The 17,753-nt window shown below is 44.4% G+C and overlaps 1 protein-coding gene across 1 annotated transcript in view; it reads right to left on the minus strand.

The window, feature by feature from the left end:
• Nucleotides 1–896: 896 nt before the first annotated feature.
• jmjd1cb (jumonji domain containing 1Cb) overlaps nucleotides 897–17,753 on the minus strand; it is a gene marked incomplete at its 5' end in the record, with an annotated part of 158,126 nt that continues 141,269 nt past the window's right edge. The window contains 15 exons of the mRNA XM_080049193.1: nucleotides 897–1,808; nucleotides 2,524–2,655; nucleotides 2,967–3,143; nucleotides 5,567–5,706; nucleotides 6,165–6,287; nucleotides 6,704–6,834; nucleotides 7,012–7,102; nucleotides 7,219–7,387; nucleotides 7,943–8,281; nucleotides 8,589–8,809; nucleotides 8,999–9,218; nucleotides 9,743–9,867; nucleotides 10,061–10,150; nucleotides 10,637–10,789; nucleotides 10,876–11,090. Coding sequence (XP_079905319.1) covers nucleotides 1,728–1,808; nucleotides 2,524–2,655; nucleotides 2,967–3,143; nucleotides 5,567–5,706; nucleotides 6,165–6,287; nucleotides 6,704–6,834; nucleotides 7,012–7,102; nucleotides 7,219–7,387; nucleotides 7,943–8,281; nucleotides 8,589–8,809; nucleotides 8,999–9,218; nucleotides 9,743–9,867; nucleotides 10,061–10,150; nucleotides 10,637–10,789; nucleotides 10,876–11,090 — 2,407 coding nt within the window. The 3' untranslated portion in view covers nucleotides 897–1,727. The remainder of the gene's footprint in view (nucleotides 1,809–2,523; nucleotides 2,656–2,966; nucleotides 3,144–5,566; nucleotides 5,707–6,164; nucleotides 6,288–6,703; nucleotides 6,835–7,011; nucleotides 7,103–7,218; nucleotides 7,388–7,942; nucleotides 8,282–8,588; nucleotides 8,810–8,998; nucleotides 9,219–9,742; nucleotides 9,868–10,060; nucleotides 10,151–10,636; nucleotides 10,790–10,875; nucleotides 11,091–17,753) is intronic.

Below are 17,753 nucleotides of genomic sequence, written 5' to 3' on the forward strand. Positions count from 1 at the left end.
AGTGTGAGTACTGCATGTAAGAGCTGTTCTAATCCCAACCTGGATCCACTTGATCATACACCCTGGTCAATAGCACTTTCTTAGTTCAGTATATATCTGCAGAGTACAGTAGAAGTTGAAGATTTCCTTCAATCAGGAGATGATTATCTTAGCCTAACACTGCAGTAACAGCCTGTAAAACATGGTTTAAGTGTAACACACTTGATCTAAACATGGCTGTGGGTCCCATGAGCAGGCTCAGTTGCGCTCATCTTACCTGGATATATTAGCATCAGAACACCTCACTGCAAACCTGTTAACATGGAATAACAGCAACACCAACAGTTCTTTCAAAAGAAAATGCTACTGTAGTCATTGATTCTGCTGAATGAAACAAGTTGTTTTCTGGTGTTTAATTGAACATATTGGAGGATAGTGGGAATCCAGCATCAGAAACACAACAGCACAGGTTTAATAAATCCATTTTAATGGAAAATGTAAAACACTTTTGAACTTCAATGTACAAAGCATGTGACACTTGCACTTTAAAATTTGAAATTGAAGCAAGCCATGTTTTAAAAAAATAACTCAGTGAATGTATATATGTATATATTTACACATTATAGTAAACCTTTTCATTATTTCATATTTTAGTTTCAAAAGTTCACCATAGCAAATCTTAACAAAACAGAAAAACAAGACAATTATTCTATTCTTAAATAAATTACATATTGTTTGTAAATGTCTCAATTTTACAGCAAATACTTTTTCCATAAAATGCTGAAGCCTTTTTGTTCTCTTTACATAATACAACTTTACACAGTTTATACAATAGTTTGGCAGTTCATTTTCAAAATGTATTTATGGCATGAGGACTGTAGAGTATTAACATTTCTCCAAGTTACAGGCATTAGCTGGTGTGCTTGTGTGTGTGTGTGTGTGTGTGTGTGTGTGTGTGTGTGTGTGTGTGTGTGTGTGTGTGTGTGTGTGTGTGTTTGTCCTCTATCACAGTAGAGCCGTGTCACAACTGAGAATCACATAAAATAAAATTAAAGAAACTGTACAAGTCACATTTACATATTGTTTGTCTCAATAACATGGCATACCATAGAGCTATGAAATAAATACATATTCGCAGAGTAAATAAAAAAAAAGTCATATGTAAAAAGAAAGGTAAGAACAAAACAGCAACAGAAAAGAAAAAGGAGGAAAAGAGACGAGGAACAACGTAGGAGGATCAGCAGAGCACAGCTGGCTGCTGACTTTTTGCATTTTTTCCATCCAATCTTTTTATTCTTCATTGTAACAACAGAGACGACAGAGTGAAGCTGCTGCTGTTGCTGCTGGTGATGATGCCTTTGTGTTGAGTTCAGATGTTCCAGAGGCCTTCAACATCCTGCTCTATCATCCACTGTCCACATTAAGCCTGCCACATGCTAGGCTACATGGAGACAGGAGCATCAGTCACAGGTTAGAGTGGAGGGGGCCAACACTTAGTCCTGTGTGTGCTAGCTCAGCTTTAATCCCTGTCCGTTCAGTGGCCCCTCTGCTCTTGGCACTGAAGGTTTTTGGGCTGATGATGGCTGAGTAGTGTGTGTGTGTGTGTGTGTGTGTGTGTGTGTGTGTGTGTGTGTGTGTGTGTGTGTGTGTGTGTGTGTGTGTGTGTGTGTGTGTGTGTGTGTGTGTGTGTGCGTGTGTGTGTGTGTGTGTTGATGATGTCATGAGGAGAGCCAGGTGTGTGTCTGCTGTCAGGAGTTGTCTTGGTCTTGGTCAGCCCTCTTCAGGCAGTGGACTGCCTCCTTCACACAGTGGTACAAGATGTTCTTCACCTAAAGGAACACCACCAAGGTTATGAACACTTTAGCTTCTCATTTAAATCTATTCCTTTATTATTACATGACTTTATTTAGGTATACACGTCTTCAGATTCTGTGAGCTATCCTGACCTTTAATGGCATACTAGATAGGTCTAGGGTTTGGATTTCTACACTAAAGCCTATCATTCAAACGGTAACACTGAACTTTTATGTCAGATTAAGAAATACAGAAACGGGGGCGCCCTTAGCTCAGTTGGTAGGGCGTCCCCCCCCATGGGCCTCGGCCAGCAGCAGACCCGGGTTTGATTCCAGCCCGCGGTCGTTCTCTGCATGTCACTCCCCTCTCTGCCCCATTTCAACTCTGTCTCTACACTGTCAATAAAGCATACAAATGCCAAAAATAAATATCTTTAAAAAATAAATAAATACAGAAACAAACTACGAAGAACCAGAAATACAAGCTGCATCTCAAGTTTAAACAGGCTTAAAAGTCAATGTTGACCTAGAGTAGACATTTTATTATACCATAAAAATACACACACACACACACACACACACACACACACACACACACACACACACACACGCCAGTGACAGAGATGACAGATGTTGCCTTAAACTGCACATCAGATTACATTGCAGTCCACACTGCCAAAATAACAGTAAAAGTGTAAATGTCCTGCTTCCCTCTCATATTAACTGTCATGTGTTGTATGTGTTCCATCACCTGTAGTTTGTCCTCATAGTTGACCTCCTCTTTGCTGGGCCTCAGCTCCTGGCTCAGGTGGAAGGAGTTGGCCACATGCTCTGGAGACACAAAGTCATTGATGACCTGCACACAGCTGTGGAGGTTCTGGACCTGAGAGGGCAGGCAGAGAACAGCTGACTCAGTCAGATAGTCACAAACTCCACATCCCAAGGCCCTGGACACACACCCTGCGTCTACTGCACGTCTGACTGTGTCAACACACTGCAGCTCCACACGCAGACGCAGACATCATATTCCACACTGATATATGATATTTGAAATCATTCTATTCGTATGATGGGCAAAACCGGGAAACAACAGCAGTTACTAAAATGAGCTTTATCAGGTTAATGAGATCTGGGTTAGCAGAGGAATGTGTTCATTGTGTCACTAATGAGGTGTTGTGTGAGGACTGGACATACCTGGTGCATGGCTCCTGCTGGTATAAGCACAGAGTCTCCCAGGAACTGAACTACAGTCCAGCCCTGGACTCCATGTTCATCCAGCAGCTGCTGCCTCTGCTTCCTGCTCAGGTACAAGCCCTGCTCTCTGATTGGATCCTGCTCCAGGGACACGTCCAATCCCTGCTCTTTACACAGCTGAGGGGTGGGCAAAGAGGCAGGGGTTAGTCAGCTCAATATTTGGGCTCACGTTTTCAAGCTGTTATTCATCAGTTATTAGCCCAATCCCAAGCTGATGCCTACACACTGTGTGAGTGGGCGCAAGGGTGTAAATACACCGGAAAACTTTAGGACATCCTCAACCTTCACATTTTTTTACTTATAGAACAACTTTATTTATAAAGAATTAAGGAAAAAGAATGATAAATGTAAAGAAACACAAACACAGCAGTTGCGCGGCTGCCATGACTCTGGATGTTGTTAGTATTTTGGTATGATAATTCAAATATTAACTACAGGTTCTTCATGTTTGTCTTTCCACATCCTAAACATACAGTCTGATAAGAGAAGACATTTATGGATGGAGGTCAGCTAATCAGCAGGAGTTTCCATACATCATTTGTCAGGTGCTGTGTTGTTTCTACATGTGTTTTGCACAAGTGACCATCCATTCTAGAGAATGCTTGTAGCGTATCATGACAAGATATTCCCTGATTTTGACAAAAAGTGATTTTGACAACCAGCAGTACTCATTTGAGACATTTAATTTAGTTTTAAAGTGTATCTTTGTTTGATAGAAGAATTTTACGGTAACACTTTATAATAACTATCCGTTGTAACTCGTTAATAGATCATTAGTAAACTCTTAATTAATGATTATTAATGATTTGTTAAGTGTTTGTTAGCAGTTTGTTAAGGATTTATAACAATGGTAGATAGTTAATAGCTTAATAATTGAATCAGTTCATCTGGGAGGTAATCCGAGATACCGACGAGGCTGAAATAGGCTATAGACTATACACAGTGCATGGGCAACTGAGGGCAGCCCCATTTTCAAATATTTTTAAATAAACTCAATACACACTGTGCATGCCATGGACTTGAACGTGACGTGATCAGTTAATCTCGGATTACCTCCCAGATGAACTGATTCAATTATTAAGCTATTAACTATCTACCATTGTTATAAATCCTTAACAAACTGCTAACAAACACTTAACAAATCATTAATTAATTAATTACCATAGCTTGATACCCTTTACAGAAATCGAAAATGATTTAAGTGTGGTCCGTATATTTTTCTCAGTGAATTTTCTTTTTCTTCTTAAATCATGTGAAACTCCTCTTTCTTCATACATTACTTGTAAAATATATATATATATATATATATAATCATATTTTTTCAATTGGGATTCAAGTGGACTTAAATATTCCCTCATTTTGAACAGTGCTGTCTTTTCCTATGTTCCAAAGGAAGCATCTTTTCATCTCTCCTTGACCCGATGACGTTCTCCACAAAGGTTAAGTAAAGGAGGCTTAAAGGAGATGTGACTATTGGTAGAGGCCCAGGGAGAGTGTAGGGTTAGGGTGTATTCACACATGCTGTGTTTAGTTCGGTTGAAACGAACTCAGGTGCACTTCCACCTTCGGTGCGCATCTTTCAGACAGGTGTGAATACAGCAATCGCACTCGGGGGCGGACCTAACAAACGCTCCGAGACCCAGCTGAAGAGGTGGTCTCGATGCGCTTCGAAACGCACTCTGCTGCAGTTCGTTTGTGGTGTGAATTTGGCCGGACTCGATCCGACCCAATTGCAGGAAGCACTGCGCCTTTTCTTTCTTTTCTTTTTTAATAAATCGCCATCAGCTTCACATTATGGGAAAGTGTTGTTGTCGCCATTGTTAGGAAGATTAGTTGTGGTTTGACCGGGAGCCCCGAGCGAAAATATTACATTTGATAATGACGCGTGCGGATCAGCGATCAGATGGAGAGGAGCGTCTCCCGTAGCCTACAGTGCCAACAGGTTCACGCTGCGCAAAGCTGTGTGTTTTTATTGTTCTTCCCAACGGGACCGTCAATACTGTCCTCGTGTCAGTTTGGTGCTGAACTGCGCCGAACTGACACCCAGCTGATACACAGCTTAATCAGCTGTGTTTCAGTTTGAGCCTATTCTTCACGCGAGCCGCGCGTCCAGCAGCAAAAATACAGTAAAAATTATGTTTCACATCGTAGGCTAGAAGCCACATAACGTGGCATTGTCATAGGGCTACATATCATAACCATATGAAACAACAATAATTTGATGTTTTTCTTCTTTATTTATAGGCTAGATGTAGGCATTTTTATTATTTTTAACCCCATATTATATCAATGATAAATTCGCAGTTTTTACTTCGTTCTTTCTGCTTCTCTCCCATGTTCTCTCCACCCCAGAATGTCTGTCCAATGAATGAATGACCTCAGATCACGTGTGGTTTTGCTTCGTAATGCTGGTTCACTTGCAAAAGGGGCAATATGAAAGTGGACCACACCAAAAAAAAAAAATCCAAATTCTATTTGGTCTGGACCAAAGCAAGTGAACTAACGGACTTTCCATGTGTGAATACACCCTTAGAGCTGACCTTGTGCAGGAACTCTCTCACTGTGTCCATGTCTTTGTTGAGGTAGATGTGCCACAGCGCCCCCGGTGTCTCACTGGAGTCCTTCAGCCTCCTCCGAACCCCCTCATCTAGGTCCTCCTCCTCCAGACGCTTCAACACTCCTACACACACACAAACACATGCACCAACGCAAACACGCACACACGCACAGACAGACACACACACACACACACACACATTCTTGATTCTTTGTAAAGACATTCTTCATGCAGAATGTCATGTTTTCTAACAACATAAGGGTGAACAATGCGCAGCCTAGCTAGTACTTCATTATGTTGAGGAGAACTAAAATTACTTGTCATTTATCTTCCACTGTGGTTGCAGTTGTGGTTTTTCAATCACGGATTTCTTCAAGCAATAATTTTTATATTTTCCAGTTTAGAATTTAAAAATAAAACAAAGGCCAAGAGTTTCAAGTCAGAAGAAGACTATTACATAGTAGTATGCTGCTTTTAAAGCATACTCTACATCACATGAGCTTCCTCTAGTGTCTTCATTGCGTTTGAAATCTTTCCCTCTAGCACACAGCAGTCACCAGGCTGACTCCATTAAGCCTTACCCGTTTTGGACAGGACTCCATTGCCTTTGGCTACTCCCACATAGACTAGAACAGAGACAACATCTGACACCTCCACATGGAGGTTGGCTGTCCCAAAGTCCTGGTCCTGAGAAGCAGCTACACCTACACACAGACAGACAGCATTCATTCATAGGACAAAGGCCACAGGGACATTCTATCTGCATTTAAGATTTGAAATGGAGATGTTTGGAAGAAAGCATGTTAAACCATGGACTGAAGCATTGACATACTGTGTATAATACCACAGTAGTAAGGCAGTGGGACAAACCTATCTACTGTACTTGATTAACTTGAAACTGGAACTATCAGATCATTCATAACTACGTTCATATACAGTTAGTTTAAACTAGCATGAGGTCAAAGCCAGTATTCAGTCAGATGTATCAGTCACTCTAGGGCTGATTCACATGCAGTCAGCTACAGATTAAGATCTGATGTTGACACTCTTATTTCTCCTTGCTTATTTCATTATGAGCAGAGCAATCCTGTCCATAGAATGTGAGGTGAAGCCTCCCTACCATAAGCACAGCAGAGTCTGGGCCCCAGGTCTGGCCTGACAAAGAAAGATGGCAGGTGGGAGGCCAGGTTAAGGGTCCCCTCCGGATCAGAGTACTCTGGTAGAGGCAGGTTCTTCATCAAGTCATCATATCTGCAAAACACAGGGCTCACTATAACCATAGCATCTTCTCCATGTGTATGCTCATGAAATACATTACAATTATTATTAGCATTGTTGGCAAAATTGCAGGTTTGAATTCCTGTTGTAAAGTCAGAGATTGAATAGCAGAGGCAGAGTGAAGGAGAGGTGCAGTGTGTGTTGGCATACCTTGAAGGCATAAGGGCCATGAACTCCTCCCCAGACGGCCAGTCCTTCAGCCTGTACACCATAGGTTCACCATCCTTAGACTTGGGCCGCTCTGAAGAGTGAAGATGACTTTAGTTTGACACAATCATCATTGTTAAGTATAGCTACTGTATGGATACTGTGTATTCCTACTGAATGAACAGTAACACACACTCAATGTCAACTCACTGGTAATGTCCTCAAAGCCGTCCCAGAACTCTTTGATCCCTGAGTTAGACACCAGCTGCTCCTTACAGTTGAGCAGGTCTCCCTGATGGTCTGCAAACTCCTGGTTGAAGGACTCGGCCTTCCACAGAGTGCTGTTCAGACGTTTATGGATCCCTGACACCAACACAGGCTGGACACACACACAAGCACAGAGAGGGCTCTTATCAGCATCAATAGATAGAACAATGAATATACAGGGATGCACATGAATAGTGGCTTCAACCATTAAACGCCCGCTGCCTCACTAGTCGTCAGAAATACTAGTCCATATGAACTTAATTAAATACTAAATAGCATGTTGACATGAAGATTAACCATAGACTGTATGAGAATGATTGTGTGTTTTAGTTGAAGAGGGAGAGATACAGAGCACAAGGCAAAGCAATACAGTTATCTTGATGGCAGTGGAAAGGCACAGCATCTGTATTTGATCACTCAGGAACACACTGTGAGAACCCACATTTGTCAGCCATGTTTTCTTTTGTTCTAATGCCCTGTGGCTTTACGCGCCGAGGTGGAGACCAACTCACAAGCATCCAAACGGGACTCTGCAGTCAGGTGGTTAGCAAAGTTTAACACACTTAGAATAACTCTCTCAGAACCTTGGGGAAATGAGTTGCTACGTGCTATTAAAAGAGTACTGTCACCATGAACTACTGCTGATACTGTGAGTATAGTCATGTACCTTCCCCTGTCTCCAGCACTCTCTGAAGAGCTTCCAGTTGTTGTGGTTGCGATGATCTTTGAGCCACAGTAATCTGTTGTTTAACCAACAGTGGGGGATATCTGGATACTGATTGGTGCATTCTTCCAGCACACCACACTTCTTCCTGTCTGGTTTGGTCTCCTCGGTAACAGCAGGGGCGGGGCTGTTGTTATTGTTGTTGTTGCCGGGGGTAACATGCTCTTGCTTGATTGACAGTTTGGTGGTGATGTTCTGACGGCTGGCGGGGATTTTATTCTCTACTACTGAGGCAATGATGTCATCCAGGATGTTGGGCATGCTACGCCCACCTTTTCCAGTCTTTAGAAAGAAAAGAGCAAAAACAATATGTTGCTATTATATTTTCCAGATTTTGTTTGTCAATTTGAAAAAGTGAAGCTTATCCATACAGTGTGAACACACAGGTGTCATGTGATGCCTTTGTAGTATGAAGGATTGTTGATGGAAAATGTTAATAATATTTCATATCTATACATCACACATCTTTGATAGCATCATATTAAGGGTGGGCTATGCTTCATCTAAAGCCACTGCAAAGACATTCATTCATTTTCAAAGCAAAAATGCTAAATCCTTGATTACATGATTAACATGTCAAAGTGTGTACCTGTGAAGCAGTTGAGTACACTGGTGCAAAGGCCATGCCTGCATCAGTGGAGCCCAGCTTAAGCTTCCCTGCTGTGGTGGTGAGCAGGTCTCTGAGTGTGGAGCCCTGCTCTGTGCTGTTAGCTACCAGGGAGGATGTCTTACACTGCTGCAGCACCTCCAGGCTGGAGACATCCTTGTCTTCCTTCCCTGTCTTACCCAGCACCACTGACTCCTTGTTTTCTATTACAGACAGAGGAGGGAAGCAGGGGAATAAAGAGGGAACTCATCACCAACTCTGACACCACTCTATGGAGTGGAAATGTAGACAACATGACTGTATGAAGAGACAGGATCCTTTAGAAGAACTCCTTAAAGAAGCACTGATTAAACCCTAACACCTGTTGTACTTTCTACACTCCATTCTCTTACCTTTCTTGTCCTCCCTGGCTTTCTGCTCTGCCAGCTCAGCCAGGAAGTGCAGTGGGGACTGTGACTGGAGTGGAGCGCTGGCTGCTTCACTGTGTGGACTCTCTCCTCCTCCGTTAGTGTTGGTGTTAGCCTTGGTGCCTCCTGGCTCACAGTTCTGAGAGCCAGGCTCACATTTCACCACAGACAGTTTATTACTGTGGTTCAGGACATTCTGCAGAACCTGGAAGACAAGTTTATCAAACTTCAACTTATTTTAGAAATGATAGATGGAAATGTCCCCCTAGCCCCATATTGAACGCTTCTTTTTCTTCGTTCAGTATCTTAGCTGTTCCAAAACTAGTTAATACATTTTATTCTTTTGATTGACTTTAGCTGTCATCTGAAGTTAAGTTAAATAAAAGGATTACATTAAGTCAAACTGACATAGGCTGTACTTCGGAGCCATTAACCTTTTTAATACTCTTTTACTCAAAGCAATGCTTGGTGCAGCCCTCCAGAAATCAACAATAATGCCCCCCCCCCCCCAAAAAAAGAGGCTCAGTCCTCAAAAGCAGCAGACCACAGGTTTGAGTCCGGCTCATGGTGTTTCTCTGCATGTCATTCCCCTCTTTGCCCCATTTCAACTCTGTCTCTCAACAGCTGTCTAATAAAGCATAGAAATGCCCAAAATTATCTTAAAAAAACATAGGAACTTCCACATTAGGAAATGATACAAATATCCTAAATCATTTTGTCACACTGTACCTGTGAGACTCCGTTGGTGGCTAGTTGTTTGGTGAGCGCGCTCTGCTTGCTGGAGCAGGGACAGTGGCATGGCATGTTGTGTTTTTCTCTCAGAGAGTGCATGGATGCCACCAGCTCAGTCAGCACTGAAACATCACAGACATTTAGCACAATGCAATCAGTTCAAGAATAGTTTTTTCTTTAATGAGTATATATGATGCAGCCAGTAAGGAATACCCGAAATAAACCACAACAAAGAAATGAAAATGATTGACTACCCAAACAAGTTGTTGGACTGCAAACAGGAATATAAAGAGACATTCTTAATATGTACTGTACCTGTGCCAGGGATGATCTGTGTGGGCATGAGGTGTTTGTGATCGTGGGGTTGGCCCTTCACACACTTGAGCCAGCCGTAGAGTTCTTTATCTGTTCACAGAGACACAGTATGTTGCTGTGCTAATACCCACATACCATCCTAGATACACTGGACTAGTTTGCAAACATCAATAGATTCTCCTTTGATGTCAGTACTGTCTATTCAGCGTACAAATGATTCCAGACTAATGTGAAGGACTAACACTTTTGTTTACTTGCACAATGTTACATTCCTTTCATTCAGATGAACTTAAACTAAAAGCTGATGATCAGATAACTGTACATCAATCAATCTGTTTACATGCAGTGAGTCAGGTCCATATTCTATATTTAGCTTTCCAATGTGTGTCATACCAAAACATTTTAGGAACACAAAATAAAAGTACAAAAAGCACGTTATGAAGAGGTAAGTACAAGCTGACATGTATTCAGTATGGCCTAAGGCTTAAGGTTACTGTTAGCAGTCACTTTATTGTCTTGACATTAAAGCCAGTATGTGCCATGAGATCATTGCCTGCTTAACATGCACACACTGACCTTTGGAGCTCCTTCTCTCCTTGGCCTTGTAGCAGTCCAAGCAGACCACAAAGCCACACTTCTGACACACCCAGTGCATGTTGAAGAGTGTTGCCTCACAGGCGTCACACATCTCCCTCACTCCCCTCACTGCACGCTTCCACACCACTTTGGCTGAAACACACACAAAGTGCTTTCCATTTAAAAACATGGATAGGGTTATTTACTTTAAATGTGGGACATGTTTAAAGCTATCTTACCGTCCTTCTTGACCCAGCTAGCTGCAGTGTTCTCAGTCAGGACCATCTGACAGAACATGTCTCCTATGAAGCTGAGGATGTAGAGGGCTGTGCTCTGCTCCAGCTGGCTCTCCTCGATCCCCCCAGGGCCCCACAAGGCCAGGGCCTCATCATCAAACTGCTCTGGAGTGGAGAAGCCATCCATTCGGATCACTCCATTTTTACTGTAGGAAAGCCTGCATGGGAGGAAACAGGTTATTAGCACACAGTTTGTCCAGTAAAGAACACAATGAAAATGCAGTCATTTCTTGATCTGATTTTCAACACATATTTTCTCATATTTTACTTTAAAAATCTTGCAGCAGCTGGAATTCACTAAGGGCCTGATCTACTAAGATCCTAACTAAAGACTTCTAGATTGTGTGGGCATTCTAACAGACGTTGTACGTTTTGTTTGTGGGCGTTTTGCGAGTGATCAACTAAAATAACAGTGCAAATGATACGGGCACAAACATGTTAGAGGAAGTAGATTTAAATGATGGTAATACTTGTAATACTGAAGCCTTTCTGAAGCTATTGTAAATAATACTTTTTTTATTATTATTTATCATCATGTAACACGGCCACTGAGTGAGTTCTCCCTATTAAAGCAGTGTTATCCATGGTGTCCCTGAACAACCCAGTCAGCTCAGCCCAGTCTACTGGCTCACACATGGAGGAGACAGAGAAGCCAGGACAGGAGCAGGAGCTCTTCACTCAGTCAATGAGGAACAGATTAGATAACAGAATATCCTCTTTGGCAGATTTACCCTCTTAGACCCCAGACTGCAGCTGCCGCGGCTTATCTGACTTGTGTGAGTGTGTGTGTGTGTGTGTTACATTTGCATTTACAGAGAAACATGTTTGAGAGAAACACAGTCAGTACACTGTTATATGATTAATAGGTATCAATCTAACAACACATCATGGAGCAGTGAATAGTCCAATGAGGGAGCAGAGCGAGCATTCAGAGTGTCTGAGGAGCAACAGGGGGCTAATCACAGTTGCATCTATGTTAGCCTTCAGGATCCTTAAGAAGAATGTATGTACAGGTGAAACTTTGGGTTACTTAACGTAATCCCTGGTTCTTTGATAACAGAGTGAGGTGTTTCACTATGGGAATCGCCTCGGCGTGACCCTACTACGGAAGCTCCAATTACACCCCGTCTGTCCTTGACAGACAGGTCGGACTGTGCCACGGGGCCCCGCCCCCTGCACTTATACAGTCGACCATCCCTCCTCACATCATTCTATAACGGTTTCTTTCCGTGTAAACGCAAGGAGGGACGTGTTGGTGAAACACCTCACTCTGTTATCAAAGAACCAGGGATTACGTTAAGTAACCCAAAGTTCTTTTTCAAACTTCGTTCGGTGTTTCACTATGGGAGATATAGACCACTCCCGTATTGCATATATCTCCCGAAGCCATGCAAATTCCGCCAGGCAGTAATATCACATGGAACCTGGTGAGACTGTCTCCAGCACTGCTTGTGCCACAGAAGGCCCTGAGACATCCAGTCTATAAAACCTTACTAAAGTGTGAGGCGTAGCCCAGCTCGCCGCAGCACAAATGTCATGTACTGACACTCCTCTGAATAAGGCCCACGAAGTAGCCATACCCCTTGTGGAGTGGGCCCTCAAGCCTTGGGGGGGCTGCAAGCCCCTACATTCATAAGCAAGAGATATAGCCTCTACAATCCAGTGGGACAGCCTTTGGCAAGACAAAGGCTGTCCCTTATGGGGAGTGGCCCAAGACACGAACAGTTGATCCACTTTCCTAAAAACAGCCGACCGGCTCACATACACATGCAGTGCCCGCACTGGGCATAATGTGTTAAGTCTCTGCTCCTCCGCAGAGGAGAATGGAGGCGGGTGAAACGCCGACAGCGCCACTGTGAGACACCTATAGGCTGACTCAACCACCTTAGAAACAAAAGCTGGATTGGGCCGTAGGCAGACCTTGGAGGCCCCCGGAGCAAACTGCAAGCAGGAAGGACAGATAGACAATGCCTGTAAGTCGCTCACACGCTTAGCTGTGGTTAAAGCCAAGAGCATTGCCGTTTTCAGGGACACAAACTTCATCCCCACCGCCTCCAACGGCTCAAATGGGTGATGAGACAGAGCGGCTAGCACCACTGATAAATCCCACAAAGGGACCAGGGGCCTGGAAACTGGGAGCTTGCGTCGCGTCCCCTTCATGAAGCGACAAACTAAGGGATGCTGCCCTGCAGACTTATCCCCAAAGCCAACATGACAAGCTGAGATGGCAGCTAGGTATACTTTAATCATGGAAAAGGCCTTACCCTTTTCCAACAATTCCTGTAAGAAACACAGTAGGTCCACCACGGAACACTGATATGGAATGGCGTGCCTCGAGTCACACCAGTCCTCTAAAACCCGCCACTTGTAAAGCTGGCGAGTGGAAAAAGCCCTTGCATTCTGAATAGTGTCAACGACCTGTGCAGGTAGGCCTGCAGCATTCAAGTTCTACCTCTCACGGGCCAAGCCCAGAGCGCTATGCGGTCTGGGTGTGGATGGTAAATCTTCCCGCATGCTTGGGAGAGAAGATCCCTGCGCAGGGGAAGAGGCCATGGCTCGCCCGCCAGGAGTTGTATTATTTCTGCCACCCAAAGTTTGGATGGCCACCGCGGTGCTATTAGGATTAGCGACAGACTCTGTTCCCTCACCCTGGCTAGGGTGGGGGAGATTAGGCTGAGAGGGGGGAATGCATATAGCAGCACGTTTGGCCACGGATGGGCCAGTGCATCTACCCCTAGAGGAGCCTTTGCGTCTGACAGGGAGAAAAACAGCGGGCACTGAGCGTTTTCCTGCGAGGCCAAGAGATCTACGGCTGCCAGGCCGTATCTCTGCCAAATTTGTCTCACAACCTGTGGATTCAGAGTCCATTCTCCGTAAAGGGGGTTTCCTCTGGACAGAAGATCTGCTCCTCTGTTCAAAACGCCCGCTACATGTGTTGCTTGAAGGGACAAGAGCCTGGTGCTGCTTCACAAAATGATTTCTCAAGCTAACTTGTGTAGTTTCAGTGAGCGAGTGCCGCCCTGTCGGTTGATGTATGCCACTACAGTGGTATTGTCCGTTTTTACTAAGACATGGCGGCCCTGGATACAATGTAGGAAGTGTTTTAGAGCAAAAAACACTGCCCACAGCTCCAGGAGGTTTATGTGAGCCTGAGCCAGATTGTGGCTCCAGGTGCCATTCACTGCTCTGCCCATCTTTGTCGCACCCCACCCTGACAGGGACGTGTCCGTTGTCATGGTAACTCGGGATGATACGGCCCCAGCGGGACGCCCGCTGCCAGAGCCGTGCGCACGGACCACGGGCGGAGAGCGGTAACACACGCTGGTGTTACTTTCACTTTGCGGTTCAGGTGGCGACGGGGGCATAGACGCAGTGCTGTGACTCAGCGCTGGAAACCTCTCATCATCAGAAGCCCCAAATGCACCACTGATATCACCGAAGCCATAAGGCCAAGTAGGCGTAGGCATAATCTGAACGATACGGCCTTTCCCTGCCTGAAGAGGGAGAGACACTGCGTGAGAGACGTTAGTCTCCTCTCTGCTAGTGTGACGCGATAGGAGGAGAGAGAGTTTATGTGGAGACCCAAATATTCTGCGCATTGTGCGGGGTCTACATAGCCTGGTCCAACCAGACCATCGTACTTAATTTCATTTGTACAGAAGGTCTGGAAGTGCTGTAATTGGCAAACGTTCACTCACTTGGAGGCGGGTGTCTGTTGAAGTTTAAAACTATTGGATCTGCCCAGTGCCACTCTGGATTAGCCAACCAATTGCATAACGTTTGGTCGTCACGTGTGTCATGAGCCGGCTTCTGGCGGTGTTTTCCAGTTGGACAGGGAACTCGGAAATTTCCGACTTCACTACATATTGTAGTCTATGGATCTACCGGTACCTGGCAACAGTAACTTGTTAGAGCCTAACGTTTAGTTATTTGGACGAGAAAGGTTGTCGGCATCCATACTTTCGCGAGCAGATGCACTGGAACACAGACAGGTCGGAACTCGGAACTACCAAGTCGGAAATCTCCTTCTTCCGAGGATCCCAATAATACGCCCCATCACCAGACTGACTACTGAAGGTAAAATGAAATTTGGCCGGATAAAGGTAGGCGGGCGGAGCCAGGCTAGGGTCTACATGGCTCTTTTCCCAATTGATGCTGAATCCCAGAGTCCTGAGATGGTTTATCACCGTAGCAGAATTCCTGAGTGCCTGTTCGCGTGAATTGGAACATATCAGATAATTTTTTTTATTTATTTATTATTATTCTTCCGGACAATTACACATAATACATAATTTTCTCATTGCATATTCATACATATTACTTTGTGTCATCGTCCGAAGGGAAGCAGGAGAAGGCTTATCGGGTCCCGCCCCATAATCGTTGAGATAAGACAATATTCTGATGCCGCTGTTCCTTAGCGGTGACAGAGCTGCCTCCACACACCTGCTGAACACTCTCGGGGCTAACAAAAGCCCGAACGGGACTACTTGGTATTCGTAGGTTGTGTTCTGAAACGCAAACCGAAGGAATTTCCGGTGCGCAGGATAAATGGCGATGTGAAAGTATGCGTCTGAAAGATCGATCGTTACAAACCAATCGCCTGGACGGATTGAATGACAGAGCACTTTGTGTGTTAACATCCTGAACGTGTATTTGCGCAAGTGTCTGTTTAACACACGTAGATCCAATATGGGGCGAAGGGACGAGCTTCCTCTCTTTGGAATGAGAAAGTAACGGGAGTAAAAACCCTGCTGGGCTTGCTCGCTCGGGACGGCTCTGATCACTTGTTTTTTCAGCAGGGACGATATCTCGTCCTCTAGGATTCTTCCCAAATCCCCTTTGGCCATAGAAACTAACACACCGTTGAATCTGGGTGGTTGTGGCTTGGGACTGATGGGTGCTCGTTGAGGCTTTAGCAGTGGTAACTGCCAGGGAGGGGTCCTGGTTGTTAGCCACTGTCACCCTTAGCCTCCTTTCCAGTATTTTCTCTGGCATTGATGCACAGTGAGTGCATGAATGCGGGTCAGCTAGCGAAGTTTGCCCATACAAGCTATGCACATTGGGTGAGGGTCCCTGCCTGATATGGACGCCCGCATGACGCGGGGCACAGGCGTGATACAGCCTTGTTGACCTTCAGCTCCAACCCTTTGGCGGGGGGTGGCGGACGAAGACATAGCGACTGGAAAGAGAAGAGAAAAGTTTAAAACGTGGCCTTTCGGTAAATTATGGTGCTAGTAAACGGGGTTTAGCCCGATGCTAACAACGTATAGACAGAGTTTGCTCGCCCTGATGCGTTAGCTAAACTCTGGGTGTTTTGGCTCAGTTAGCAAGCTAATGCTAACTGTGCCGCGGTAGGCTCGTCTTGACACGTTAGCCGTAAAATATAAACTACACCGTAACCAGCGACACCGGTAAACAAATACAGTGTAGCCGGAGTAGCAGCTCGCCTTTACGCGGACACTGTCTGGATAATACAGTGTAGAAAACAGATAACTTCTTACGAAGTACTTACTCCAGATTAAAAGCCTGTAACCGCGTTCAGCGACGGAATCCTTGACGGCACGTCTGTGAACTGTTAAACAGTTAAAGCTAGCTTAGATGAGCTGAGGGAGCTTGAGTAGCTTTCTCACGGGAAGAAAGCGAGAATGATGTGAGGAGGGATGGTCGACTGTATAAGTGCAGGGGGCGGGGCCCCATGGCACAGTCCGACCTGTCTGTCAAGGACAGACGTGGTGTAATTGGAGCTTCCGTAGTAGGGTCACGCCGAGGCAATTCCCATAGTGAAACACCGAACGAAGTTAGAAAAAGAACTTATAGTATTAGAATATCATGAAAAATGAATTGGAATTGAGGCAAAAATTCATGCAAAAGGGGCCCAAACCAAGTGCTGAGTAAGGGGAGAACGGGGGAATGTGAGCCATCGGGTAATGTGAGACACCCCCTGTATCTAGGCAATGGAACACATTTTTGGTCATGTGAGATATATGTTTTCAAGCCCCTCTCATTTCCCCTTGGCCATGAAAGAGAGGACCTCATGGTGATGTTGTAAGCATGTTTTTTTCACAAAAAATAATTTTTTGCATGTAAAAGTACATACAGTCATATGAAAAAGTTTGGGACCCCCTTCTAATTTTGGGAATTTTTTTTAATCATTAGCTGGGATTTCAAAGAAGCAAATTCCTTTACATATATGACATACCTTAGGTAAACAGAAGCAATTCAGCGGTGTAATTTTGTTTATTGGAGTAATAGAAAATATGCAATAAGCATCATAACAAAATTTGACTGGTGCATAAATTTGGGCACCCCAAAATAAAAATGTCATCAGTACTTATTTGAGCCTCCTTTTGCAAAAATAACAGCCTCTAGACGCCTCTGGTAGCCTGTGATGAGTGTCTGGATCCTGGATGTAGGTATTTTTAACATTCTTACATACTAAAGCGATCCAGTTCAGTTAAATGTGATGGCTGCCGAGCATGGAAAACCTGCTTCAAATTATCCCATAGATTGTCGATGATATTCAAGTCATTGGACTGCGACGGCCATATCAGAACATTGTACTTTTCCCTCTGCAGGAATTTGAACTATGTTAAGGGTCATTGTCTTGTTGGAATATCCAACCCCTGCGCAACTTCAACTTTGTGACTGATGCTTGAACATTATCCTGAATAATCTGTTGAAACTGGGTTGAATTCATCCGACTATCCACTTTAACCAGGGCCCCAGTCCATGTACAGATACACCATCTGCAGCCAGATGTTCTTGCAGGTCTTTGGAGGTGATCTGTGGGTTGTGTGCAACCATTCTCACAATCCGCCGCA

This window comes from Ammodytes marinus (genome assembly GCF_949987685.1).
Source record: "Ammodytes marinus genome assembly, chromosome: 20".
NCBI classification, from domain to species: Eukaryota; Metazoa; Chordata; class Actinopteri; order Uranoscopiformes; family Ammodytidae; genus Ammodytes; species Ammodytes marinus.